This window comes from Sorex fumeus, unplaced genomic scaffold (assembly GCF_029834395.1).
Source record: "Sorex fumeus unplaced genomic scaffold, SorFum_2.1 ptg000052l, whole genome shotgun sequence".
NCBI classification, from domain to species: Eukaryota; Metazoa; Chordata; class Mammalia; order Eulipotyphla; family Soricidae; genus Sorex; species Sorex fumeus.
In genome coordinates, this window is record NW_026606109.1 from 1,001,221 (window position 1) to 1,028,775 (window position 27,555).

At 56.1% G+C, this 27,555-nt stretch overlaps 1 protein-coding gene across 2 annotated transcripts in view; it reads right to left on the minus strand.

Moving 5' to 3' along the window:
* Window positions 1-27,555, minus strand: part of SMOC2 (SPARC related modular calcium binding 2) — a 64,047-nt gene that overhangs the window by 14,003 nt on the left and 22,489 nt on the right. The window contains exons 3-9 of one of the 2 annotated variants that reach the window (XM_056124902.1): window positions 22,673-22,779; window positions 21,859-21,958; window positions 15,693-15,740; window positions 12,850-12,933; window positions 11,539-11,613; window positions 6,770-6,956; window positions 722-804 (exon numbers count right to left, since the gene is read on the minus strand). In XM_056124902.1, coding sequence (XP_055980877.1) covers window positions 722-804; window positions 6,770-6,956; window positions 11,539-11,613; window positions 12,850-12,933; window positions 15,693-15,740; window positions 21,859-21,958; window positions 22,673-22,779 — 684 coding nt within the window. The remainder of the gene's footprint in view (window positions 1-721; window positions 805-6,769; window positions 6,957-11,538; window positions 11,614-12,849; window positions 12,934-15,692; window positions 15,741-21,858; window positions 21,959-22,672; window positions 22,780-27,555) is intronic. The other variant, XM_056124903.1, reaches the window with a different exon arrangement.

Genomic DNA, 27,555 nt, shown 5'->3' on the forward strand with positions numbered 1-27,555 from the left:
GTGAGGACAGATGACTGCATAAAGCTGTGGCACACGCACAGTGGAATGCTACTTGGCTGCCAGAAAAAAAAATGGAGCACTTTGCTGCTACATGAAGGATCCAGCAGCTGGAGGGAATCAAGCCGAGTGAACTCAAGAGGGACAGACAGAATGAGCTCTCATACATGGGCTATAAAGAAGCAGAGTGAAGGGGGTAGAGTGACATCACAGTGGGTAGGGCGTTTGCCTTGCACGTGACCAACACAGGTTCGATTCCCGGCATCCCATAGGCCCCTGAGCACCTCCAGGAGTAATTCCTGAGTGCAGAGTCGGGAGTAGCCCCTGGGCATCACTGGTGTGACCCAAAAAGCCAAAAAATAAAAACAAAATAATAAATAATAAAAGATTTTTTAAAAAGAGGCATAGTGCAGGAGTAACAACAGCCAAAGGCAACAGAAACTGAGAACGATCCACTGATCTGGGGTCACCTGATTGCATGGTGGGGGTGGGGGTGGGGCATGGGGGGAGGCAAGTGCTGGGGGAACAGTCTGGGGGAGGGCTGCAGTTGTAATGTCATGTCCAGGGAAGCCTGTTAACCACGGTGCCTCAGATTAAGTTAAAAAAGCAAAGACCGTCAGGTGCTGGAGGTGAGTCAGAGACCAGTCTGACCCCATCCCTGCCCACCACACCCCCACCCCACACCCCGTTCTGCAGGGAATGCCCCTGTGGTCACTGCACTCACCTTGGAGCTGGCGGCCCTTGTACAGATCCCGCGTCTTGGCTGGGTTTGCCCGAGCTGTGTGGTCACACTTGGGCTGCTCATACCTGCAACAGCACAGAGGGTCACGCCCTGCTCGTGTCTGCCCTCCTCGGCCACCAGCAAGCCCCACACCCTCGGGCTACAGGGGTGGCCTATGCCCAGGTGGCAGCCCAGCTCTGGGTCCCGCAGCGCTGGTAAATCAAGGAGTTTCCCAAAGGTAGCCCAGCATCTGCCTTCCCATACTCTGACCCTGGTCCCTCCTTTCCCAGTATGTGCCCAGGAGGCCACTCCTGGGTCCTACACCAGGGTGGCTGTGCACCCCTTCAGAGCAGGACTCGGACCCTACACCCCGAATCTAGGGGCTCTCAGCTGGCTCTGTGTGCACCTGTTGGCTCTGTGTAGCTGTTGTCCGTGTGTGCCTGTTGGCTCTGTGTGTGTATCAGTTGGCTCACCTCATCTGCATGTGCCTGTTGGCTGTGTGTATCTGTTGTTCAGGTGCACCTGTTGGCTTTGTGTGCACCTATTGGCACCGTGTGAGCCTGTTGGCTGTGTGTGTGCCTGTCAGCTGTGTGGTGCACCTGTTGGCACTATGTGAGCCTGTTGGGTGGTGTGCACCTGTCCGCTGTGTGTGTGTGCCTGTTGGTGTTACGTGCCCTCTTTGGAGAATCTGCAAATCTGCCCAGGTTGAAGTGGCCATTGTGTTGCCATTGTTAAATGGATTTGGGGTGCTGCATGGTGTGCCCTGCCTGGGTGTTTGGCCCCACACAGGGTGCCTGCCCACTCAGTAGCCGTCTTTCCTGGCATTTTCATTTAAAAAACAAAAACCTTTTTTTGGAAAAAAAATTTCCAATTGAATCACCATGAAATACACAATTACAAAGTTGTTGATGATTGGGTTTCAGTCACACAAAGTTCAAACACCCGCTCCTTCATCAGTGCACATTTCCTGCCACCAAGGTTCCCAGTTTCCCTCCCACCCACCAGCCTGCAGACGCTTCTCTTCTCTCCCTCTTTTCCCTTTATTTCCTTTTAGGTACTGTGGCTTGCAATACCGTTACTGAGAGGTATCATGTATATCACTTTTTTACCTGCTTTCAGCAACAGCCCATGGAATGGAAAAAGTTATTTACCTAACACTCATCTGATAAAGGCTTAATATCCAAGATATAGAGGCACTGGTAGAACTTCACAAGAAAAAAAATCAACCCTATCAAAAAATGAGGAGAAGAGATAAACAGAAACTTCCTCAAATAAGCACAAATGGCCAAAAGGCACATGGAAAAAAATGGTTTATATCACTAATCATCAGGGAAGCACAAATCAAAACAACAATGAAGTCAGATCTCACACCACAGAGACTGGCACACATCAAAAAGAACAAAAACAACCAGTGCTGGCACAGGTGTCAGAAAAGGACTCTCATTCATTTTTGTGGAATGTTGACTGGTTCAGTCTTTTTGGAAAACAATATGGACGTTTCTCAAAAAACTAGAAATTGAGCTCCCGTACAACCCAGCAATAGGACTCAGGAATACACCATAGTGACCAAAAAGTCCACAGCAGAAAACCCATCTGCACCCTGTTCATTGTGGCACTATTCACAACAGCCAGAACCTGGAAACCACCCAGGCGCCTGAGAACAGACGACTGGATAAAGAAACTATGGTAGATCTACAACAATCAAACACCATGCAGCTGTTAGGGGACAATGAAAGAATGGTCTTTTCTTTTCCTGAGAATATTTTCAGCTTGATATCATCCCAGTCATTCGCTTTAACTGTCCATGGGACTAAATCTCCAAAAGATCTCTCAAAAACTGATGTTATGGAGTGTTTCCCCAATGTGACCTTCTTATGCATTTTTGGGTGTGAGTCTGAGTCTGCTAGGTGGGTGTTTCATCCCTCTCTGCATGTGGAGTCCAAGACTGATCCAACTCCTCCCTGCAGGCTTCCAGCTTTCCCTTCTGTGAGATTTTTTCCATTTGCCCTTGGACCAGGGACCCCTACACAAAATGTCCTACAAAATATGTTTTCGAGTGTGAGGGGTTATCTCTATGCTTTGGGTTCTGTTTCACTGATCTGTGTGCCAGGATTTATTCCAGTGGGCTGTTCTTTGTATTGTGTCCCTTGAAAATATAGTGTATATTCACCACAGCCAGAATGTGGAAACAACCTGAGTGTCCAAGAACAGATGGATGGATAAAGAAGTGATGGCACAATCACACGATGGAATACTATGCAGCTTTCAGGAAAAATGAAGTCGTGAAATTTGCCCATAAATGGATGAAAATGGAGAGTATCATGCTGAGTGAAGTGAGTCAGAAGGAGAGGGACAGATATAGAATGACTGCATTCATTTGTGGCATATAAAAATATGTACAGTAGAAGAATAATATCCATGGCCGGGGTAAACAGGGGTTGGGAGGACTGGTCAATGGTTGGAACTAACCACAAGTATGTGTGGGACTGAGGGTAGGTAAGACAGAGAAGAGACAAGTATGACAATAATAGTAGGGGATGATCATGCTGGACAGGATCTGAGGGTTAGAAGTAGGTAAGGGATATTCTTGATAACCTTTCGGTATCAATATTGCAAACCACAATGCCCAAAAGGAGAGAGAAGAGAGAGAACGAGAGAGAGAGAGAGAGAGAGAAGAAAAGTACCTGCCATAGAGGCAGGCAGGGGCTGGGAGGGAACCTGAGGACACTGGTGCTGGGAAATGTGCACTGGCGGAGGGATGGGTGTTGGAACGCTGTACGACTGAAATCTAATTATGAGCAGCTTTGTAATGGTCTATCCCACAGCGATTCAAAAAAAAGTTATATATATATATATGTATATATATATATATAGTGGGGCTGGAGTGATAGCACAGCGGGGAGGGCATCTGCCTTGCATGCGGCCTGACTCGAGTTTGATTCCCAGCATCCCATATGGTCCCCCGAGCACGGCCAGGAGTAATTCCTGAGTGCATGAACCAGGAGTAACCCCTGTGCATCGCTGGGTGTGACCCAAAAAGCAAAAATTAAAAAAATAATAATATATATAGTCTGGAGTTAAATTATATTCCTTTATTTTTCTTATTTTCCTCAAAATTCCTTTAGCAATATAGAGCCTTTTTTAGTTCAATAATTTGGTATTTTTGTTCTACTTCCTCAAAGTGTAATTGGGATTCTGATATTTTCACTGACTCTGCATACTGCTTTTGGTAAGAGGGATATTACTTCCGTAATTGGTCTTGAGATGGCAGTGCTGTTAACGCTACTGACCCTCCTTACCCACGAACGTGGGTCTCCTTCCCGTCTCTGTGCCTTGTTCTTTCTTCTTTAACAATGCCTTATGTTTGTGTCATATGAAGTTTTGCTTCCCCTGTTAAATTTATTCTGGTGTATTTAAACTCTTTTTGGCATAATTGAAGTGGAACTGTTTTCCTAAATTTCCTTCTCATTCTTGGTTTGCACGCAGAAATGCAATGACAAACAATGAATGCAACAAATCTTTATATGATAACTCGTAGTTGACATAATACTGGGCTCATATATTAATGCTGTTTTTGTGGTTTATATATATTATCATATCGTCTAAAAATAACACTAGTTTCTCTTCTTTTCCAGTCTGGATTTCTTTCATTTCTTGTTGTCTAATTTTCTGGCTGAAACCTATAATACTATGTTAAACAGAAAAGGCAAGAATAGAAACTCTTGTCTTGAGTTTTTAACCTGTGAGGGTGATTTTTTCACTCTGGGTTTTGTATGTGGTCTTTATGATATGAGACACAATAATCCTATTCCTGCTTCTTGAGTCTTTTTTCCACACAGGTGCTGAGTCTAATCAAGAGTCTGAAAAGAAACAGTCCTTTGAAAATCTGACCAAATTCACTAGTAAAGCCAGCCAGTCTGGAGCCTTTGTTTTGGGATGGCTGTGGTTTTTATTCTGGGGTTGTGCCTTCAGGCTCCATCCTTGCATCTGTCTATTTTATATTTCCTCCTGGTTAATTTTTGTTAAGCTATGTTTTTATATAAATTACCCATTTCTTCCAGATGATCAAATTGCTGGCATATAGTAGTTCATAGTCTCTTGTTATCCTTCATATTCCTACAGTATCTTGGGATTTCTTTTCTCTCATTTTTTGGTTAGTTTTCTCGTTTTTTGTAAGCTAAAAGTTAATTCATTTTGTTTGTCTTCCTGAAGAAATAACCTTTACTTTCATTAATCTTTTGTGCTGCTCTTCTGGTTTCCACTTCGCTTCTTTTTGCAGATTATTTTAGTATTTCTTTCCTTATTCTGGCTTTTCACTTTGTTCTCTCTGAGTTGCTTCTGAAGGAAGGCTGTGACGGCCTCTGAGGCTCCCTGCTGTGACAAAGGCCAGCACTGCCGGTGGTTCCCCCTGAACACTGTGCGGATCCATTCCTGCTCACATCACTCTGCATTCTCAGTGACCTCTGACTGGGTCTCACTTCTGACTGAATTTCCTCACGGACCCAGTGCCACTGAGAGGCATGCCACTTAGTCCATGAGTCTGAGGCATCTCTGTCGTTTCTAGCTCCACTCAGCCTAATGACTTAACACAGGCACTTGCTCTGATTTCAGTCTTCATGACTTTTCTTGATAACTGTTTTGGACCTCCAAACAGGTTCTGCCCTTATATGCACTCAAGTGCCCGGAAAAAGGACAACTGACACTGGGGGCCGTGCCCACCCACTCAGCATTCTGTATGGGCTTCATTGCCTCACCTGGTTTCTGTCCGGCTGTGGGCCCATGGCAGGCTCTGGCTGTGAGTCCACAGAGGTCTCTGTCCAGCGTGTGCCCATGGCCATCTCTGGCTTCGGGTCCATATTAGTCTCTGGTTGTGTGTCCAATGGTGGTTTCTATTCAGTTGCATGTTCATGGCTTTTCTGTCCAGCTGTGTGTTCATGATGGTCTCTGTCCAGTTGTGTTGATGGTGGTCTCTGTCTAGTTGTATGCCCATGACTATCTCTGGTTGTGTTTCCAGAGCAGTCTCTGTCCAGTTGTGCCCATGGTGGTCTCTGTCCAGTTGTGTGTCTATGACTCTCTTTGGTTATGTTTTCAGAGTGGCCTCTGTCTAGTTGTGTCCTCTGACTGTGTGTCCACAGCAGTCTACGTCCAGTTGAGTGTCCATAGCAGTCTCTGCCATTTGTCATGTGGCTGTGGTGAAGGCTGTTGGTGACGAAGGACGTGGCTGCACCAAGTGGCTGTTATGAAGGACGGACTCCTATGAGGGGCCAGAGGCAGGAGCATTCAACCAGTTAGAAAGCGGGCAGCAAACCCGACGAGCAGCTTCCATGCTGACAGCAGAGATGTAGAGCATGCTGTCATAGCTATGAAGGACATTTCTAGAAGGCTGTGGAGGATCATTCTAGAAGGTTTTGGGGGACACTTCTAGAAGGCTCTGGAGGATGTTTTTAGAAGGCTGTGGAGGACATTTCTAAAAGGTTTTGGAGGATCCTTCTAGAAGGCTGTGGAGGACATTTCAAGAAAGCAGCGGAGGATCCTTCTGGAAGTTTCTGGAGGACTTTTCTAGAAGGCTGTGGAACATGCTTCTAGAAGGCTGTGAAGGATCCTTCAAGAGGCTGTGGAGGATGTTTCTAGAAGGCTGGAGAATGCTTCTACAAGGATGTGGTGGACCCTTCTAGGGATTTGTGGAGGATCCTTCTAGAAGGATGTGGTGGATACATGCAGAAATGCTCACGGAAGATGCCTCCATGGGCACAACCAGGAGAGACAGAGCTTTAGGGCACATCTCTGAACTGCTCACATCTGGTTTCTGCAGCCCAAACTGCTCTAAGGACACGTCTCTGCTGCCCTGGGGAGCAGCGGGTGGTCCGGGAGCTGCCCCCAGGCTTCCGTGCAGCTCCCCCTGCCGGAGGCACCAGGCCACATGCAGGGCTCTGCAGCGCTGCTCCCCGCGGGCAAGGCCTTGGGCATGGCCCTTGCTCCCATGCCAAGCCAGGCCCCCTGCAGCAGAGACCCCAGGCGGGGCCACGGCCCGGCAGCTGTCGTCTCCCTTACCTAGTGGACGTGCCCGGGATGGGGCGGCCCGTGTCCACGAGCACACACCAGCAGTAGCCCGTGGAGGGGTGGCACTGCACAGGCTTGTAGAGGCCGCCTTGGGCGCACTCGGGGACCACCACGTCGTCATTCTTGGGCTGCTTGGCCTCCTCCAGGGCTGACTGCTGCTCCTGGTCACAGGACGATGCTGCGGGGGAGGCAGGCAGTGAGCACACAGCCCCGGTCCCCACCGCCAGCCTGAGGACCCCGCCCCTGGCTCCCACCCCATTGGTCCTCACTTCCCCAGGCCTCACCTCACTGCTCTGCATAAGGGCTCCAAAGACACAGCCCGGCATGAAAGCCCAGGGCCCAGGCACCCCTGCCCGCCTGCAGGGCGGTGACTGGGAGCGAGCAGCTGCCCTGCCATGATCTGGGGGCACACAGACCCCCTTGGCAGCTCCTGGGGACGCGGCCCTCTCAGAAGTGCCTGGGGCGGCTGTGGGCGACAGGCCTGCTCAGAAGCCCTGCTCCACGCACAGGCCGTAGTCTCCTCCTGTGACAGCAGACAAGTTCTCCCGTGACCTGGGAGCTGGTACGCAGCTCCTCAGTCTGTGCGCACGTGTGGGTGCTCATGTGTGTGCCAGTGTGTGAAGGTGCAGGTGTGGGTGTGTGCGTGTGTGCACGTGTGTGTCTGTCTAGATGTGCACCTGTGCAAAAGGGCCTGTGGTTGTGCACACATGTCCACTGAGGCACGGTGCGTGTGTGTGCAAGGGTGTGCAGTGTGTGTGGATGATTCTATGGGTGTGCGTGTGTGTACACGTTGCGTACAGGTGCCTGTGTGCAAATGCGTAGGCATGCTCCTGTGCAGACCCAACTGTGCGTCCACGTGCATGTGTGGGTGTGTAGTCGTGGATGCGTGTGCACACAGATGGGTGTGAGTACACTGTGCAGGCATGTGCATGGGAGAACGCACTGTGTGCTGTTCAGACAGGTGGACACTCCAACGTGGTGGGGGTCGAGAGCCCCTTCCTGATGGGTGCCCGGCTGAAGTGTGTGCCCAGGGCCCTGGGGGGGCTGTCCCAGCCCCTTCTCAGGATTGTCACTGGGAGAGCAGGACACCCCCCAAGCTCCCGGACAAGGCAGGGGAAGCAGCCCAGAGAGAGCAGGACCCTCCGAGGACCGCCAAACTCTAAGGGGGTCCGAGAAGTAGACGGCACACCCAGGATGGGGAACCCTCTTCCCCCAGTGCCAGCAGTCAGAGACGGCCGACAGCAGAGCAGCGGCCACCCCACCCACGCACGCCCCCAGGCGGAGGAGCACGGGGCCCTCTGGGGCAGACAGCCTGACCCTCCACTCCGGCAGATTTCTCTACACAGGGCACAGAGCAGCCCTGTGCAGTCAGAGCACCCCACACACAGAGTACTCCTGTAATAGAGTACTCTTACTCTATTAAGAACTCGTACTAAGAAGCTCTCCATACACAGTATATGAATAGTAGCCCTATAACACATCACCCTGTACGTAGTCAGAGTACTCCCACCTAGTGTGCTCCGAGATATAGTCAGAGCAGTGCTGTAAGATCGGGCACTGTGGTGACGGGGGTCCCTGGTGTGTTGGGGGCCGATAGATGTTCCCCGCTGATAGACGAGAAACGGGTTGAGCCAATGACCAACCACCTTCATTCCCAATTCCACAGCCTAGACACAGGGTACAGGAACTGCTGGGAGGTGGGGACTATGACAGACGGTGGTACAGTGCAGGGGGAGCACAGCACGCGGGAGTTTACCACAGCACTAACAACTGTTAGTGTCCCTGGGTGTCCGTGTGCAGGTGTAGGCATCCGTGTGCAGGTGTGGGTGTCTGTGCGGGTATGGGCATCCGTGTACAGGTGTGGGCGTCTGTGTGCAGGTGTGGGTGTTCATGGGTAGGTGTGCAGTTCTTGGGGCAAGATCATCCCACTGTGCGGGCACCTGCCACCTCCTGGTGCCCGGCGAGAGTGGCTGTCACAGCTCCATCTGCTCAGACGAGGCCCACGCCTGACCACAGGACATCTCCATGTCTGACCCATGGGACCCCACCACCTCTGACCCTCAGGACAATGCCACGTCAGACACTTGGGGAGCCACTACATCTGACACTCTGAACCCCGACACGCCTGGCCCTCAGACCCTGAAGACACTGGGCCTCTGGCCTGTGGGAGGATGCAACGTCTGACTCTTGGAAGATGCCACGTCTGACCTCAGGACATGGCCATGTCTGACCCTTGGGGTGCTGCTAGGTGGGACACTCGAGATGCCGCCACCTCTAACTCTTTGGATGCTGCCCTGTCTGACCCTCAGGACGATGCCACGTCTGACCATTGGGATTACATCACATTTGACCCTCGGGACAATGCATGTCAGACCCCGGGGACAATATCCCTCACGTCCAGTGAGTGCTGGGGAGGCAGGGAGGGAGGAGCCACACAAAACAGCATTCAAACACCTTCGATCAAAGCTCAATAGCTACCCAGGCCTCAGCTCCATAAAACAGAATGTGTGAGCCAGGTCAGTAGGTCAGGGGCAGGGGAGGGGCAGGGAAGGCACAGGGGAGGGAGAAGGGAAGGACGGGAGAGGGACAGGGACAGGGGAGGGACAGGGAAGGGACAGGGACAGGAATGAGAAGGGGACAGGGGAGGGGCCGGACACTGGCATCCCCTTTCTGTCTTCTCTTTTGCGTCCACCTGGCCTCACTCCTAACAACCAGGAAAGCCTGTTGACTGTGGCACTGCATCAGGTTTGATGTAGGAAACACCAGGACTCTGCAGCCCGGCTGGGAGAGAGTCAGAGCCCCTGACCCTAGGCCCCCTCAGGGAGAGCAGTGGGTCTGCATGCCTGCAGGGGGCAGCACGATAAGGGAGGCCCTGGTGCCTGCCCCCACCCTGCCCCACACCTCTCCCTCCCCACCCGACTTGCCCCCCTCACCCCTCAGGGATAAAAGTAATTAAAAGTAATAAAATATAAAATCCAGAGTAACAAGTCACAGATGACTATCTCGGGGAATAAATGTCCACTTACATAAAAAATGATTAAAAGTCGCTCTTCAAAGCTAAAAGCCATAAAAGTGAGACCCTGCAGGGCAGGGCAGTCACGTGGGCCCCGCTGATCTCACTGGGCCGTGGCAGCTGCTGCCGGGTCTCCAGTGCCACCAGCTGTCCCTGCCGCACACCTGGGGAGAGCACTGCTAAGGAGGGGCCCTTCTGCCAGGGTCCTGTGACCCAGGTCCCCCGCCCCCGCTGGTCCCGTGGCCGTGTCCCGTGGTGGCCGTGTCCCCTCCTGTCCCCATGCCTGTGGTTTTGGAGTCCCTCCCAGGGGCGGCTCCGTTTTGAGCCGGAGTTGGGACACTGTCTGCTGAAATCTCCGGACACGCCACCATTCGCCCCAGACACAGCAGCTGCCAGCTCTTACTACAGGCTACAGCTGACAGGGCGCTGAGGCCCGGCCGGGGACACGGCATGGCGGCTGTCGGGTGGATGTCAAGGTGCAGCCTGCGCCGCTGTGACACGTTCCCACACAGGCCTCACAGCTCTGCGAGCTCCCAGGAAACGGGGAGGTCGGGCACGTGAGGGTCTCTCATGACCACCCACTGCCCGGCAGAGCCCAGAACAGAGCCAACTCCTGGCTGAGGTGGAGGACGGAGAAAGAGACCAAGCGAGGATGTGAATCCTTGGAGCACCTCGGCTGTTGGCCAGGCGCTGGGGTCGTCACCCGAGTGACGACCTTTTATTCAGTACGTTCCGATTCTCCGAGTCCTGCAAGTGGCTCTGACCATCTGACCCAAGCGTTTCCCCTTTTCTTTTCCCAGAGACGCAGCAGCAGGGAAGCAAGGACACCTGCAGGTGCCTCCAGGGTGACCGAGAGCGGGAACGCCCTCCTCCCTGTACACACCCACCAGCAGGCATCCACGAGGCAGGTGGTCCTGGGCTCAGGGTCCCTCAGGGCAGGGGGCAGGGACGCAGCATCCACAGAGCCTCCCGTGGAGCCACAGACCTCGTTCCCACCCCGAGCTGCTCCCCCATGCCCGATTCTAGCCCTGAAGGCCACTCTCGGGACGTTTGCTCGGAGGGTAGAGTGGCGTGTGCAGGGCTGTGCCGAAGACCGGGGGGACCATAGCTCTCCCTCCCGACCTCAGCACACTGTGGGGCTCAGGCTCAGAGGTGCCGGCACCACCCACTGGGGTGGGAGACGCATGGGCTACCTGGGACCTTGACACCTGCGACTGGAGAGGCCAGAGGCAGAGAACCACGATAAAACATTCTCACTTGGCTTCCTGAAACTAGTTTACTCCGCTGTACAGAAAAACCTTATAAAGCATCTTTAGAATGTAATAAAAAATAGTCCCCAATTTCAAGACCCCATTTTCATGATCAAAGTTAGACAACCGTTTCCGCTGGGAGCCAGGTGGGCTGTTGCCCTGACTTCAGAGGAAGAAGCAGGGTGGGTGGTGCAAGAGTGCAGGGAAGATGCTTGCCCTGCGTGCAGCCGACCGAGGCTTGATCCTCGGCACCGAATACGGTCCGGAGCCTCCAAGGGGTGACCCCGCACAGAGCCGGGGGCAAGCCCTGAGCACCACCAGGTGTGGTCTCAATAAATTCAAACCGAATAATAAGGGGGGGGGAGGGAGAGGAGGAAGGAGGGCAGAAGCGGGGAGGAGCACAGGAAGGATGGAAGGAGGGAGGGAGTAAAAATGGGAATGAGAGAAGGAGGGAGGGAGGGTTTACTAAATCTGCCTCACTGAGTACCCTCTCTTACCTGAATTCTTGTTGGTTTTATTCTGCCGACTTTTCACTTGTTCGGTCCAAAGTGTAGGGTAGCGGGATGCAATATCTAACGAACAAACAGAGCCAACGTTTTAAGTGCATCAGGAAATCTCTCCATCCAGACTTCACCAGGCAGACAAAATCCAAAGTCTAAGAGATAAACCAGCGACTCAAGTCGTAAAGGGAGGGGGCGGGGACACCGAGAGGCAGCCAAGGGCCTCTGTGAGCTGCCAGAGCCCCCTCCCCAGTGGCTCCTGCCCTCAGCCCTGCCGGAGGGGCCCGAGGGCCACATCAGTGCTGGGCCCAGAGCCCCGGATCGTCAGGCCCATGCGGCCAAAACTAAACCCACCAAGGGCTCCCTCCAGCCTCCCACACTGCTGGGGAAGAGCCCACCATAAACATGCTGAAATGACGTGTGAGCGAAAATAAATTACTATATAATTGTAAACATTAGAACTTTCCCTTCGTGTGAAAGTATACATGCGAAAGCTGTGTGGGCACAGATGGCCCCGCGTCAAGACACGTGGGTTTGACCGTACAGAACCACATCCCTTACGGCCACTGGGAGTCTGTTCCACCCTGCGTGGCTGGTGTGGGCTGCCACAGGGCTGGGGCAACCAGAGAAACACCCTGTGGCTCTCCAAGAGAACGGCATGTGCAGGGGTTGGGGCAAGGCCAGTACCATGGCCAAGAGCCCCGTCCACAGACACCTGGGCCCCCCTCCACCACGCCGGCCATGCCCTGGGCGATTCAGTTTCTCACTGGCACCAGGGGCCCAGAACGCACGTGCCTGCGGCCCATGCCTCCTGCACTCCTGGTTGCCATTATCATAACCGTCAGTTATTTGATTCTGATTTTCCACACCATGTTCACGCACCATGTACTTTCCTTAACCTTTGTCTCCAAACCCTGGTTGGTTCTGACCAGAACATTTTTATACTGACAGAGAGCCAAAAGAATTTGTTAAAAGTGACGAGTGTGTGGGGCTGGAGCGAGAGCACAGCGGGTAGGGCGTTGGCCTTGCATGTGGCCGACCCGGGTTCGATTCCCAGCATCCCATAGGGTCCCCTGAGCACCACCGGGAGTAACTCCTGAGTGCAGGGCCAGGAGGAACCCCTGTGCGTCGCTGGGTGTGACCCAAAAAGAAAAAAAAAGTGACAAGAGTGAGTCCATCTCAAGCACATGTGGCTTTAAAAGTTCGCCTGCATCCGTGGCACGGATTATGCGTCTGAGCAGCGGAGGCACCAGTCCCGACCCCGTGCAGCCCTGCCCCAGCCCGGGAGACCACGCTCCCTGCACTCACCTTCTTCATCTCCTTGAGGCTGAGTCTCCAACGCAGGCACTGAGGCATCATCTGAATTCAGAATGGAAAAGATTTGCAAGGAGACTACGGTTGTGAGAGTAAGTTAAGGAAGCATCAGGATGGAGCTAGGACCCCAGAGCGTCCCACCCACACTCACCCCACCCCTGCACCAGACAGACTCCGAGACCTTGTGATTTAAGGGTCAACTGGTGGCAGTGCTGTCCCAGACTCAAAACAGACTGGAGAGGAGTGTGGACACACCTGTAAATCCTGGAGTTGGGGCAGCCTCAGGATGGAGGAAGAGGAAAGAAGTGGGGGAGGGAGGGGCCCAGGGTCATAGAAACGTGTGGGCACCCATGGGAGGGAGGACTGCAGTCCCAGGTGAGGTGACTCGGTGGGGGAGGGGAGGCACGGGTGGGTACTAGGTGCCCCGACCAATTTCCCCAGGGGGACAGGCAAGGGCTTCACAGCTAGTCACTGCCCTCACCCCACACCCCTGCGCTCCGTCACGGGACCATGCAGAGCCCACGGGGAGGGAAAAGGGGGATGGAGGGAAGATGAGTTCTCAGCTCAGCCAGTGGTCATTAGCACATGCAGAGCCCTGTGCTCCTGAGACAGAGTGCTGGGCGCCAGCACAGAGTGGGTGTCCAGAAGCCTCTACAAGTCCTGCAGAAGCCCAGCCAGGGACCCTCTTAGCCACCAAGCTGGGCAGGACCATCCAGAAGCCCTCATTCAAGCTCCCCGTGAGACTTTATTGAGGATTGGGCACATCTGAGACAACCAGCTCTCACTCAGGGGGGAGAGGGGGCGGGGGAAATTGCTTCCTGTTCCCCCAGCGACCTGAGCAACTCAGCAGCACTTGCCATGCAATATAAAGAGATGTCCCAAGAGAACCTTCATCCCTGACCCATCCCTGGTGAGCCATAACTCTGAGCCACGTGGCACCGTTTACCTGAAACACTGAGAGTGCTGTGGAGAGTGGGCACGGGGGCTCTGTGTGGGGTTCTGTGACAGGCTCCAAGTGGGAGTCCCTGACTGAGGGGAACTGGAGGACCTACAGAATTGGGGGTCCCAGGAGAATCCCACATGACCTGCTTACACTGAGCCAGGATGAGACCCATGTGGATCATGCTCCACTGGACTGAGACCCACATGGCTCACGCTGAGCTGGGGTGAGACCCACGTGGCTCATGCTTAGTTAGGATGAGACCCATGTGGCCATGGAAAGCTGGGATGAGAAGAACGTGGCTCACACTGAGCTGGGGTGAGACCCACGTGGCTCATGCTTAGTTAGGATGAGACCCATGTGGCCATGGAAAGCTGGGATGAGAAGAACGTGGCTCACACTGAGCTGGGGTGAGACCCACGTGGCTCATGCTCAGTTGGGACGAGACCCACATGGTTCTCACTGAGCCAGGGTAAGACCCAAGTGGATCACGCTGAGCTGGGGTGAGACCCACGTGGCTCATGCTCTGTTGGGATAAGACCCTTGTGGTTCTCACTGAGCCAGGATGAGACCCACTGAACTGATGTGACTGATGTGGCTTGTTCTGAGTCAGGACAGACCCACGTGACTCATGCTGGGCTTCCCTCTGCCCTGAATCCCTGTGTCCTGCAGGCAGTTGTCAAGTTGCTACCACGCGGCCTCCCGTGTTCTCCAGGATCCTCCAGCTTCTGCTGGCCCCTGGCCATGTTGCTCTGTCTCTGTCCACCCAAGGCACCTCCCCAAAACAGCTGAAGCCTCTAAAAGCAGCAGCAACCTGAGTCAAACATGAACCCACAGTCACTGCCATGGCCACTGGAGGCTACTGGGCAGGGTCACGTCCCATCCGCATCTCCTGCATGCCCTTGAGACGGAGGGCTCTGGGAAGGAAACTGAACAAACAACCCCTCACTCCCGGCTGTGCTCACACACAGCCCAGCCACTTCCTATTTGACCCCTGACAGGAAGTCAGAAGGACCTCGGAGGCAGAACCGAGACGTGTGCTGACCCCTGAGCTTCCTCAGTTCTCCTAGCTCAGCATCCCTACTTTCCAACCATGATACGGTTGCACCTCAGGAAGAGTCACACGCCTCAGGCTCTCCAAACCAGTCCTCCAGCCTAACTCTGGACTCAGCTCCTCCGGCCACGGGGAGACCAGCCAGCCCGGCCGAGGGCCTCCACTCTGGGTCACAGCCCAGCCACTGCAGTCCCGGGCCCTCCCACCAGTATCAACCCTGCCCACCCTTAGCCCACCACAGTCCCCCACCCCCCACCTCTCTCTCAGCCCCAGAGCCTTTTCTTCTTTGTTCTTGCAACTCCCACATCCTGTTCCACTCAAACACCTTCTTCTGGAGACATCCTTCAACCTCTTCCTTTTTGGCCCCAGGACAGGTGCCAACCACTTGGGCCCAACCTGACCCCACAGAAATGCGGGCAAAGCCCATGTACTCCAGGTGCTCCTTGGCTGCTGGCTCAGGACTGGAACCCGCAGACAGAACCTCCACAGACTCCAGACTGACTGACTGATGGGCCTCTAGTGGCCCAACAGGCCCTGCCTAGGTCCAAGCAAAGTGCACCTATTCAACGGGGGCTGTACCCGCACCGGGCCACGTGACCATTGGCCTCCATGATGTCTGACTGACCGCCCAGGCATGTCCTGTGAGGGGACAGGACCCACACCAGGGAGGGATGACTCTCCAGGACCACCCATGCACGGCCCCTCCCGGTAGCCGGCCACAGTTAGGGCTGAAGAAACCTCCAGGAATTTCCTCGCTCCTACATGTCCTGAGCACACACGTGTTACTCTGACCACGAGAAGCTTCTGCCATGCAGAAACACGGCGCCTCATGTGAACTGTTACCTGCTCTCCCCGTGCCTTCCCGCTGCGGCAGCTTCTCACTCGCGGAGCCTGGATAAGAACAAGAGCGACATTATTTCAGGTCCTCGAAAGGTGACACTCACTGCAAACTTTGTTCTCTTCCACTCGGCTCACGTGCAGCCACACTCCCTGCCCACGTGGGGGAACAGGGTTAGCTGCTGGACACGGAAGAGCCCTTGGCGCGTCAGAAGCCACTGCCGTGTCTCCATCTGAGAAACTGGAAGAACCTAACAGGTGTGAGCCGGAACCCAACACTGCATACTTCATCTGCTCAGGTGGGGGTCCAGGCAGCAGGATTCCACCCGGGCATCCTAGTGGGAAGACTGTGGCAGGCCTGGGAGGGGGTCTGAAGGGGTCTGGCAACCCTCAGCCCTGCCAACCCCTTCAACATGTGGGGAACCCACAACACCAGGTCCTCCTCAGTCCCTTCTAGGCCCTCCTCAATGCCCCTCAGCCCCGCCCACGGCCCGCCCTCACCTCCCCCTCAGTCCCCCCTCAGTTCCTCCTCAGTCCCCTCCTCAGCCCCGCCCTCAGCTCCTCCTCTGTCCCCCCCTCAGTTCCTCTTCAGTCCCCTCCTCAGTCCCCCCTCAGCCCCGCCCTCAGCTCCTTCTCAGTCCCCTCCTCAGTCCCCTCCTCAGTCCCACCCTCAGCTCCTCCTCAGTTCCTCTTCAGTCCCCTCCTCAGTCCCCTCCTCAGCCCCGCTCTCAGCTCCTTCTCAGTCTCACCCTCAGCTCCTCCTCAGTCCCCTCCTCAGTCTCCTCCTCAGTCCCCCCTCAGCTCCTCCTCAGTCCCCTCCTCAGTTCCCTCCTCAGTCCCACCCTCAGCTCCTCCTCAGTCTCCTCCTCAGTCCCCCCTCAGCTCCTCCTCAGCCCCACTCTCAACTCCTCCTCAGTCCCCTCCTCAGTCCCCCTTCAGTTCCTCCTCAGTCCCCTCCTCAGTCCCACCCTCAGCTCCTCCTCAGTCTTCTCCTCAGTCCCTCCCTCAGCTCCTCCTCAGCCCCACTCTCAACTCCTCCTCAGTCCCCTCCTCAGTCCCCCTTCAGTTCCTCCTCAGCCCCCTCCTCAGAACCACCCTCAGCTCCTCCACAGACCCCTCTTCAGTTCCCTCCTCAGCCCCTCCCTCAGCTCCTCCTCAGTCTCCTCCTCAGTCCCCTCCTCAGTCCCCTCCTCAGCCCCGCCCTCAGCTCCTCCTCAGTCTCACCCTCAGCTCCTCCTCAGTCCCCTCCTCAGTTCCCTCCTCAGTCCCACCCTCAGCTCCTCCTCAGTCTCCTCCTCAGTCCCCCCTCAGCAACTCCTCAGCCCCACTCTCAACTCCTCCTCAGTCCCCTCCTCAGTCCCCCTTCAGTTCCTCCTCAGTCCCCTCCTCAGTCCCACCCTCAGCTCCTCCTCAGTCCCCTCCTCAGTTCCCTCCTCAGCCCCTCCCTCAGCTCCTCCTCAGTCTCCTCCTCAGTCCCACCCTCAGCTCCTCCTCAGTCCCCCCTCAGCCCCGCCCTCAGACCCCTTAGCCCCACCCTCAGCCCCCATCAGTCACCATCCTCAGTCCCCCACCCTCAGGTCCCCGCCTCGGGTTCACCCCAGCCCTGCTGTCACAGCCCTACAGCCCCCTTCTAGGACAGAGCCTTTCCTGGGACTGCAGACAAGGAGGTCCAGCACACACACACACACACACACACACACACACGCACACACACACACGCACACATGGACACACGCGGCCCTCCTGGGAAGACGGCACCTTTCTGGGATCCACCCGCTTCAGACCCGCGTGTCCAAGTCTCCTTCCCGCGGAAGCGCTGTCTGTGCCCGTCCCTCTCAACCCAGAAAGGTGGCACCTCCATCTCCCCCAGCGTATCGACAGGGACAGGGACATTTCAGCGACGCCCTAACACAACTGGGCAGTTCTCTGGACAGGAAATTCAGCCATGAGGAGAGGCCGCTTCTGTGTCATTGAGACTGACTGGGCATCGAATGCTCGGCAGAGCTGGCGGAAGCAGAGATGCAGCTCAGGAGAGAAAGCTCAGCTCAGCTCAGCTCAGAAGAGGCCACAGTCCTGCCAGGTCACGGTCCTGCCCCAGCAGTCACGGCCCTTGCTCAGCCCCTGGGGGGTCCCTGAGACCAGTGCCCGCCTGCACCCCACAAGGCAGCTCCCTCTTCCCGCAGGGCTGCATAGGAGGAGGCCCAGCTGGTCCGGCCCTTGAGGAGCCCCGGGCCACCGTGTGGGAACTTCAGCCTGGCACGAGACGCAACGGTTCAGCCGACGGGCCCGCAGCACAGAGCAGATGGGAACGAAGGCCTCAGTGGCCCTCGGACCCTCCCGCCCCAACCCGTCTCCGCGTACCTGTAAGAAGAAAAGCAGAATCCAGAGAAAGGACGCCCAGTGCACGCACAGCCAGGACTCCTCGCCGCCACCGTGGGCAAAGGTCAGGGGTCATGCTCCCAGGCAGCCCAGCTCAGAGGGCAGCTGTGGGCAGGGCCCAGGATGCCCTCACACAGCGGGCATGGCAGCACCAGCCGCACGAGGACCCACGAGCTCCAGGAGGGGTCGGGCCCACCGAGCCCCGTCACCCTGTCCTGGCCAACGGGGCCTTCTGCTCAGGACAAAGGGCCCGGGCCCGCCTGCATGCAGAATCCTAGCGGCTCTGCTATGTGCGCACATATGTGTGCATGTGTACGGGGGTGGGCATGTGTTTGTGTGTGCATGCATGTGAGTGTATATGGGAGCATGTGTGTATTGTGTGCACGTGTACGTACGTGTGTGCATGTGTGTACATGTATATTATGTGTATCATGCCTATGCATGTAGTGTTATTGAGTGTGCAGTGTTGTGTGTACGTGTGTCCTATCTGCATATGCACGCAGGTGTGTTGTGTACATGTGTGTATGCATTGTGTGCGTGTGTACATGTGTGTGCATATGTGTGTCTATGTGTGCGTGTATGTGCAGGGTGCCCCCAGCAGGCCACCCTTGGTCCTACCCTCTCTCAGCCCCCCAGGACCTCCAGGAATAAGTTCTGGCAAACAACTGGGGAATATGTGGGATCTGCCGTCTCTCTCCAGACTCACCCTTGCTGGGTCTCAGAAATGGTGAGCTGAGTCCAAGGCTGGGGATGACTCTGACAAGGACCCTCCAGACCCCAGGCTCTCCACAGAGGTCAGGGCTGAGACCCACAGCCTGGCAGCTCCGCAGAGCCCCTGACTGGGATTACTGAGGTGGGCAGAGGGTCTTCTCCTGTCTGCAGAGAGGGTACAGCCATAGAGGTGGGCTGTGGGCAGCTGTTGAGGACAGGGTGGATTACCTGGCTGGCCACCTCTGGGGCCCATGGTGGTCCCTGATAAGATTATGCTGCTCTAGCATAGGGCTGTGTCCCCACCGCTCCCAGGCCTCATCCTATGAATGGCAGGGGCTCATAGGATCCATGGAAAAGTGGGGGACGGGACGAGGACGTAGACTGAGCTGTGCCGTTCTCCCCACCCACACCTTGACCAAAGGAAAGCAGACCCGCAAACACCACAGTCCTCAAAGCTCCACAACAAACTCCCCACATCACTACAGCCCACCATAGTGCTGCAGCCCGTGACAGCACTACAGCCCCCACAGCACCACAATCCCCACAGCACAACAGCTCCCACAGCATGACAGTCCCCATAGCACCACAGCCCACACAGCCCCACCGCCCCCACAGAATCACAATCCCACAACACCACAATCCCCACAGCACCACAATCCCCACAGCACACAAGTCCCCACAGTACCACAGCCCCAAAAGCACTATAGCCCCCACAGCACGACAATCCCCACAGCACCACAGTCACCCTCCTTCCCCCCTACCCCACCCCAGCATTATAGCCCCCACAGCACTATGGTGCTCCACAGTACTGCAACCTACTGCCCCCGTGGAGCTCCACAGGGGAGTCGCTGCTGGGGGTGGTGTGGGTGGACTCCCAGGCAGGAAGAGCTGAGGGGTCGGTGGCGGCATGGACCACAGAGCTGGGAGGAGGCCCCACATGTGTCTGCATCTGTGGGTATCCCCACCGACTGCAGCCGCAACAAGACTTCAGTGGGCAAGTCCACGTCTGGCAGGTAGCCAATCATAGGACTGGACACCCCATACTTTGTTTTGGGGGCACCCCCACTCCCTTCCCTTGAGCCCCCCTCAGGCACTGCACCCTCACACCAGGGTCTCACAGAAAAGCTTGAACACTCCTGTGGGCTCTGCCACCCATAGTGGGAAGCTTTGGGTTATGCTCCTCAGGCCCAGCTGTGAGCTCTGAGGTCCCTCCCTGTCCTCCACATTCACAGTCCCATGCAGCACAGGCCAGCTCAGAAGTGAAGGGAGGGGAAACATTCTAGGAATCATCACTTGGACCCCCCAAATCCACAAGGGGCAAAAGAAATGAAGCCTTTTTATCCAGTGAGCATTATTAGCTCATTAGGAAAATGATGAAGCGACAGTCCACAAGCTGGATCCCAGAATCAGGTTTGATTATGAACGGACAGTCCACGTGGCCGATCCCAGAGCTGGGTGTTATAATGGACAGACAGTCCACGTGGCCGATCCCAGAGCTGGGCGTTATAATGGACAGACAGTCCACGTGGCCGATCCCAGAGCTGGGTGTTATAATGGACAGACAGTCCACGTGGCCGATCCCAGAGCTGGGCGTTATAATGGACAGACAGCCCACAGTCCATGTGGCCGATCCCAGAGCTGGGCGTTATAATGGACAGACAGCCCACAGTCCATGTGGCCGATCCCAGAGCTGGGCGTTATAATGGACAGACAGCCCACGTGGCCGATCCCAGAGCTGGGCGTTATAATGGACAGACAGCCCACAGTCCATGTGGCCGATCCCAGAGCTGGGCGTTATAATGGACAGACAGTCCACGTGGCCGATCCCAGAGCTGGGTGTTATAATGGACAGACAGTCCACATGGCCGATCCCAGAGCTGGGTGTTATAATGGACAGACAGTCCACGTGGCCGATCCCAGAGCTGGGTGTTATAATGGACAGACAGTCCACGTGGCCGATCCCAGAGCTGGGTGTTATAATGGACAGACAGTCCTCGTGGCTGATCTCAGAGCTGGGTGTTATAATGGACAGAGAGGCCACGTGGCCGATCCCAGAACTGGGTGTATAGTGGACAGTCCACGTGGCCAATCCCAGAACTGAGTGTGATAATGAACAGACAATCCGCATGACAGATCCCAGAATTGGGTGTGATAATAAATAACAGTTCGCCTGGCTGATCCCAGAACTGGCCTGAATAACACTTCACGTGACCAGGTCCCAGAACCAGGTCTGCCTGGATGCAAGCATGCTGGCCAGTGGCCCAACGGTGTGAGGGGCTCTCTCGGGTCTGCTATCTCTTCACCATTGGGCTGACTCAAACATAAGAGCCCCCTGGTCACCTGCTGGGGAGTCGGCTGCAGAGCACGGCCCATGGATGCGTAAGTGGGAGACACAATGGGGTGGGCCATCCCCTGCCCACTCTGCTGTTGGGTGAAGAAGGCCCATGCAGGCAGTGGTGGTCATCACCGAGAGTGCCCAAGGACTGTGGCTCTTCATGACGAAATGACCTCACACATGGATATGACTGGACTCTGCAGCCAGCCCCAGCCTTGGATGAGGGGACGGACATCTTGTCCGTGGAGCATGACCTGCCTTCAGCCCCACTCAGGCCTGAGCTTTGGTCCTGTCAGCTGTGCGAGTCACAGGCAGATGCTCCAGGCACACACGGCCCTTCCCTCTGAGGAACAACTGCCCCAAAGTGAGACTTGTCTGAGGATTTTACAGAGGAGAGGGAGGGAGTGTGCGACTCCTGACCGTGTGGTGAGCCGACCTGGCCTCTCGGGCCGTCAGGGAAGAAGCACTCCCCACGTGGTCGGGCAGCTCTTCCCATGAGCCAGATACCCACTGACAGACAGGTCGGGGTCATTCCCAGTGTTTTTGGTGGAACAGAGCACTGAGCAGAGAGCCCACAGCTGACACGCCTCCACATCCCAGCCCCAGAGAGCAGCAGCTTGTGGTGCAGACACACACAGCCCAGACCGGGGGCCTCTGCACCTCCCTTCCCTGCCCCCTCCCAGCCCAGCTTGCTGCCACATGTGACCTGCAGCCCAGGGGCACCCTGCGCGGCCGGTGAAGACCTACCTGGGCACCGGGGAGTCTTGTGGGCCACCGCTGTGCCACTGATGGGCCGGCCGTTGGCAGTCACGCACCAGCAGTAACCCGTGTAGCTGTGGCACTGCACCTGCAGGGAAGGGGCAAGGCTGAGTGCGGCCATGCCAGGAGCCAGCCAGGGCGTCTGCCTGGAGCCGGTGGGGGGTCCTGGTATGAGGCCCTGGACCTGCAGGTGTGGCACCGGCACCCTGTGAGCTGGTCAGCTGACGCGGGGCCTGTCTCCTGAGGCCATGATACCCCACAGCCCACGGCACTCCCCCACTCACAGCCCCCCGTGCCACCTTCATTCAGCAGGACGGGGGGAGTGTCCATGGCAGGACGGGGCCCAGTGTCCATAGAACAGGGGAGAGACATAGGAGGGGGCCAGCACTGGACTTCTCCAGCACTGCCTGGCAAGACAGGACACGGCCTTAGAGCACCAAACAGCCCGGCTCACCCAGTGACCAGCTGACCTACCTGTGCCAGCCCCCCTGGTGTCCAGCTCCCCTGGTGTCCAGCCCCCTGGTGTCCAGCCCCCCGGTGTCCAGCTCCCCTGGTGTCTGGCACCCCTGATGTCCGGCCCCCCTGGTGTCCAGCCCCCCTGGTGTCCAGCCCCCCGGTGTCCAGCTCCCCTGGTGTCTGGCACCCCTGATGTCCGGCCCCCCTGGTGTCCAGCCCCCCTGGTGTCCAGCCCCCCGGTGTCCAGTCCCCCTAGTGTCCAGCCCCCCTGGTGTCCAGTCCCCTGGTGTCTGGCCCTCCTGGTGTCCGGTCCCCCTGGTGTCCAGCCCCCCGGTGTCCGGCTCACCTGACTGTAGGACCCGTCCTCACTGCACTCCGGGATGAAGACGTGCTGCAGCTCCTTCCGCGCCTGCTCCTGCGTGTACTTCCTCTCAGCCACACAGCGGGACACATCTGGGGACACAGAGCACTGCAGGGTCAGTGGGGTCAGAGAAGTCACAGCAGTCGGGTCAGCGGGATCACAGCAGGTCACAGAGGGGTCAGTGGGGCCACACTGGGCCACAGCGGGGTCAGCAGGTTCATAGTAGGTCACAGCAGTAGGGTCAGTGGAGTCACAGTGGGTCACAGCAGTAGGGTCAGCGGGGTCACAGTGGGTGACAGCGGGGTCACGGTAGGGTCACAGCAGGGTCACACCCAAGGCCGCAGCCCACACACTGAGTTGGCCCTTTGTGTGGGGTGGACAGCAGACTGGAAATTGGTCTGGCCCTGCCCATGGCCTCTTGGACCAGACGAGGTGACTGGGGGCTGCGGCCTCTCCTGAGCGTGGGCCACGTCAAGCCCCTGCAGGACCATCAGCCACATCCTCAGGACATGGAGCCTCCCCGCCCATCCCCTTCTCAGGGAGCCCCTGGCACTGTCCCTGCAGGTGAGGCCACCCCAGCATGTCCAGCACACGTTACTGCCCCTTGGCAGCTGCAGGAATCCCGTCTCACTGCAAATTCCCCAACACGTGCGGCCCCATGGCCCCCAGGTTCAGTGGAGCAGGACTGTCCACTGCAGCACACTGTCCCCCCAGGACACAGCCCTGCCCCTGCCCCTGATGGGATGTGAGCCCTGCTGACCATGTGATCTCGCCCGTGAGCCGAGGAGAGGCCGCTTCGTCCTCCGGGGCCAGTCGTGCTGGACTGCAGGAAGGGAGAGGAGAGCACTTGTGTGGCCCTCCCAGGCCAGACAGACTCCCGGAGAGCGCCAAGAAAGCCCAGGTTTCCCGGACAGTGCTGCCCCGAGAGCCGGCATGAGGGCACCTTCCGCAGCCTCCACTGACGGCCAGTGAGGTCCCAGCCCGCATGGGGCAGCTCAGCAGCGCCGCACAGGTAGCGCAGGAACAGGCCCTGCCGGGCAGAGCTGGGCCGCCGGCCCAGGCCACAGTGACCAGGGCGGAGAGCCTGGCAGAGTCGCCCGACGGCCAGGAGCATCTCCGTGTGCCCACGTCGCGGGCAGCTACCAGGGCCGTGTGCAACCTTCTCTCCCGGTGCCACTGACACCCCAGCCTCTCCGGCACACGCAGGCGACATGTTCTTAGCCCAGAAATAAGAACAGTCTCAGAAGCAAACAAGCAAACTCCCAGGCATCGGCCCTTGCGAGGTCCGGGAGGGGTGTGGGGGGAGCACAGTCCTTGCAGGCCCCCGCCGTCCCCTCCCCAGGACATTCTCACAGCTACCGTGTGGAGGGAACGCTCCTTAACTCTTCCCTGACCTTACTGCAATTTTACTCTCCACGCTTTTATAACTGAAAAGGGAGTCCTCAAAAACATGAACAGCATCACGTTTTATTGTGGGTCTACTGCGTGACGTATAAAGCTCAGCTGCGTGGGACACCCACTTCGTCCCTCTGTCCACTCAGTCAGCATCATTCAAAAGGGAGGGTGTCCATCCCTCTCACTCTGGGCGTCCGAGTGTGAGGCTGCCCCAGACCCCTGAAAGGGCAGCTGGTCTCTGAGGCCAGTGAGGTCCCAGCCCACGTGGCACACACGAGACACAGTCTCCCTCCACACCTCACAGACCCCTGAACTGGCGGCTGGTCTCCAGGGCACAGGCTCTCCACACCTCACAGACGCTGCCACCTGTCCTGGCACTGGCAGCCTGTGTCACCGTGGCCGCCCCGCCTCTATGCCAGCCTGTTGCTCGGAGTCAACTGCCACACACACTGGCAGACGGTGTCTCTTCACCTGAGCTGTTGCCACGATCCTTGCAGATGGGACGTGGCGGCTCATGGCAGTGTCTAAGCTGCGTCAGCCACCTCAGTGAATGGTGATGATAGTATGGGTTTGAAACAGTATCCGCTGGAAATAAACCACCAGTCCAATCTCCTCACAAACACCTTACTCTCCTCTTAAGAGGCCAAAGAAAACGTCTTGTTGGTTCTGTGGCAGCTGGAGATCAGGAGCCAATAAAAGACCTCCTGTATTGTGTCTGGCACGGTGTCCCCGGCGACGGCCTTGGTGGGGTTTCTTTTTACTAAGTCAGCGGCTACTGACAATGCCTTTGGTGGGCAATTTATTGAGTTATTATTTCTTCTCTAGTCTCAACATGGAACAGATTCCTTTTCTGATGGATCACAAAGTATGTCTAATAATCAAGGCACCCAGGCATGGGCGTTGTCAAAATGCAATTCTTAATACAAAGTCAAAATAAACAAGTGTTCTGACCGGCTGCTCTGCCAGTCGCTCTCACTGCAGCAGGAAGCAAATAATCTCCTACTTTGCTGAAATCCTCGACAGGATTAAGCAATCAGCAGCAGAGCCAAGAGTGCTGGCCCTTTTGTGAAGACTCCTGGTAAGCCACAGAGGCAAGGAGCCCAGGACGAGGACAGGGACAAGGACAGACACAGGGTCCAGCAGTGGCTAAGCTCTGTGGCTTCCAGGACACTGTTTGGCTTGGGGTCTCCTTCAGCCCAGACGAGCAGCACAGGGCCAGGAAAACCCTCACCCAGCTGTCCCAAAACTGTCAGAGCTGGATTCCCGCCTCCAGCCCACAGCACTGCCTCAGTTTCCACATTGTCCATTATCCCTGCAGTCACAGACCACCCGCAGGCACCAGCTTCAGGAGTGAAGAGCTGGAGTGCGTGGTGGCAGCTTGCCAAGGCCAGAAAAGTTCACACCACGACAGCTGTAGGATAAGAAGTGAAACTAAACAATGGGATAAACCTGCTATAGAGAATGGCCACAGACCCAACCACCATGGGAGAGGCCACAGAAACCACAGACACAAACACCATAGGGGGGCCACAGGAACCACAGACACAAACACCATGAGAGAGGCCACAGAACCACAGACACAAGGGAGGACCACAGAAACCACAGACATAAACACCATGGGAGAGGCCACAGAAACCACAGACACAAACACCATAGGGGGGCCACAGGAACCACAGACACAAGGCACAGACCACAGAAACCATGAACACAAACACCATGGGGGAGGCCACAGACACAAGGGACAGACCACAGAAAACCACAGACACAAACACCATGGGAGAGGCCACAGGAACCACAGACACAAGGCACAAACCACAGAAACCATGAACGCAAACACCATGGGGGAGGCCACAGACACAAGGGACAGACCACAGAAAACCACAGACACAAACACCATGGGAGAGGCCACAGGAACCACAGACACAAACACCATGGGGGAGGCCACAGGAACCACAGACACAAACACCATGGAGGAGGCCACAGAAACCACAGACACAAGGGACAGACCACAGAAACCACAGACACAAACACCATGGGAGAGGCCACAGAAACCACAGACACAAATACCATGGGTGAGGCCACAGGAACCACAGACACAAGGGACAGACCACAGAAACCACAGACACAAACACCATGAGAGAGGCCACAGGAACCACAGACACAAACACCATGAGAGAGGCCACAGAACCACAGACACAAGGGAGGACCACAGAAACCACAGACATAAACACCATGGGAGAGGCCACAGAAACCACAGACACAAACACCATGGGGGAGGCCACAGGAACCACAGACACAAACACCATGAGAGAGGCCACAGAACCACAGACACAAGGGAGGACCACAGAAACCACAGACATAAACACCATGGGAGAGGCCACAGAAACCACAGAAACAAACACCATGGGGGAGGCCACAGAAACCACAGACACAAGGGACAGACCACAGAAACCACAGGCACAAACACCATGGGAGAGGCCACAGAACCACAGACACAAGGGAGAGGCCACAGAAATCACAGACACAAATACCATGGGCAAGGCCACAGGAACCACAGACACAAGGGACAGACCACAGAAACCACAGACACAAACACCATGGGGGAGGCCACAGGAACCACAGACACAAACACCATGAGAGAGGACACAGAACCACAGACACAAATACCATGAGCGAGGCCACAGAAACCAGAGACACAAGGGAGAGATCACAGAAACCACAGACACAAACACCATGGGTGAGGCCACAGAAAACAGACACAAACACCATGAGAGAGGCCACAGAACCACAGACACAAGGGAAGACCACAGAAACCACAGACATAAACACCATGGGAGAGGCCACAGAAACCACAGAAACAAATACCATGAGCGAGGCCACAGAAACCAGAGACACAAGGGAGAGATCACAGAAACCACAGACACAAACACCATGGGTGAGGCCACAGAAAACAGACACAAACACCATTAGAGAGGCCACAGAACCACAGACACAAGGGAGGACCACAGAAACCACAGACATAAACACCATGGGAGAGGCCACAGAAACCACAGACACAAATACCATGAGCGAGGCCACAGAAACCAGAGATACAAGGGAGAGATCACAGAAACCACAGACACAAACACCATGGGTGAGGCCACAGAAAACAGACACAAACACCATGGGCGAGGCCACAGAAACCACAAACACAAACACCATGGGCGAGGCTACAGACACCATCCATCGAAGAAAGGCCTGCCATGAGGGTACCACTCCATACAAGACAGTCCAGGAACATTACCGCTCACAAGAGAGGTGACAGGCACCACAGAGAGGCCACAAGCACAAGAGGCCCACGGGAAAAGTCACAGACACCATTGCACACAGAGGCCATAGACACCACTGCCCATGTAAGAGGTCACAGAACCCCCCTCACCCATGGAAGAAGCTCTTCTGCTTGGGTATCACATGACACTACCCAAAAGAGAGCC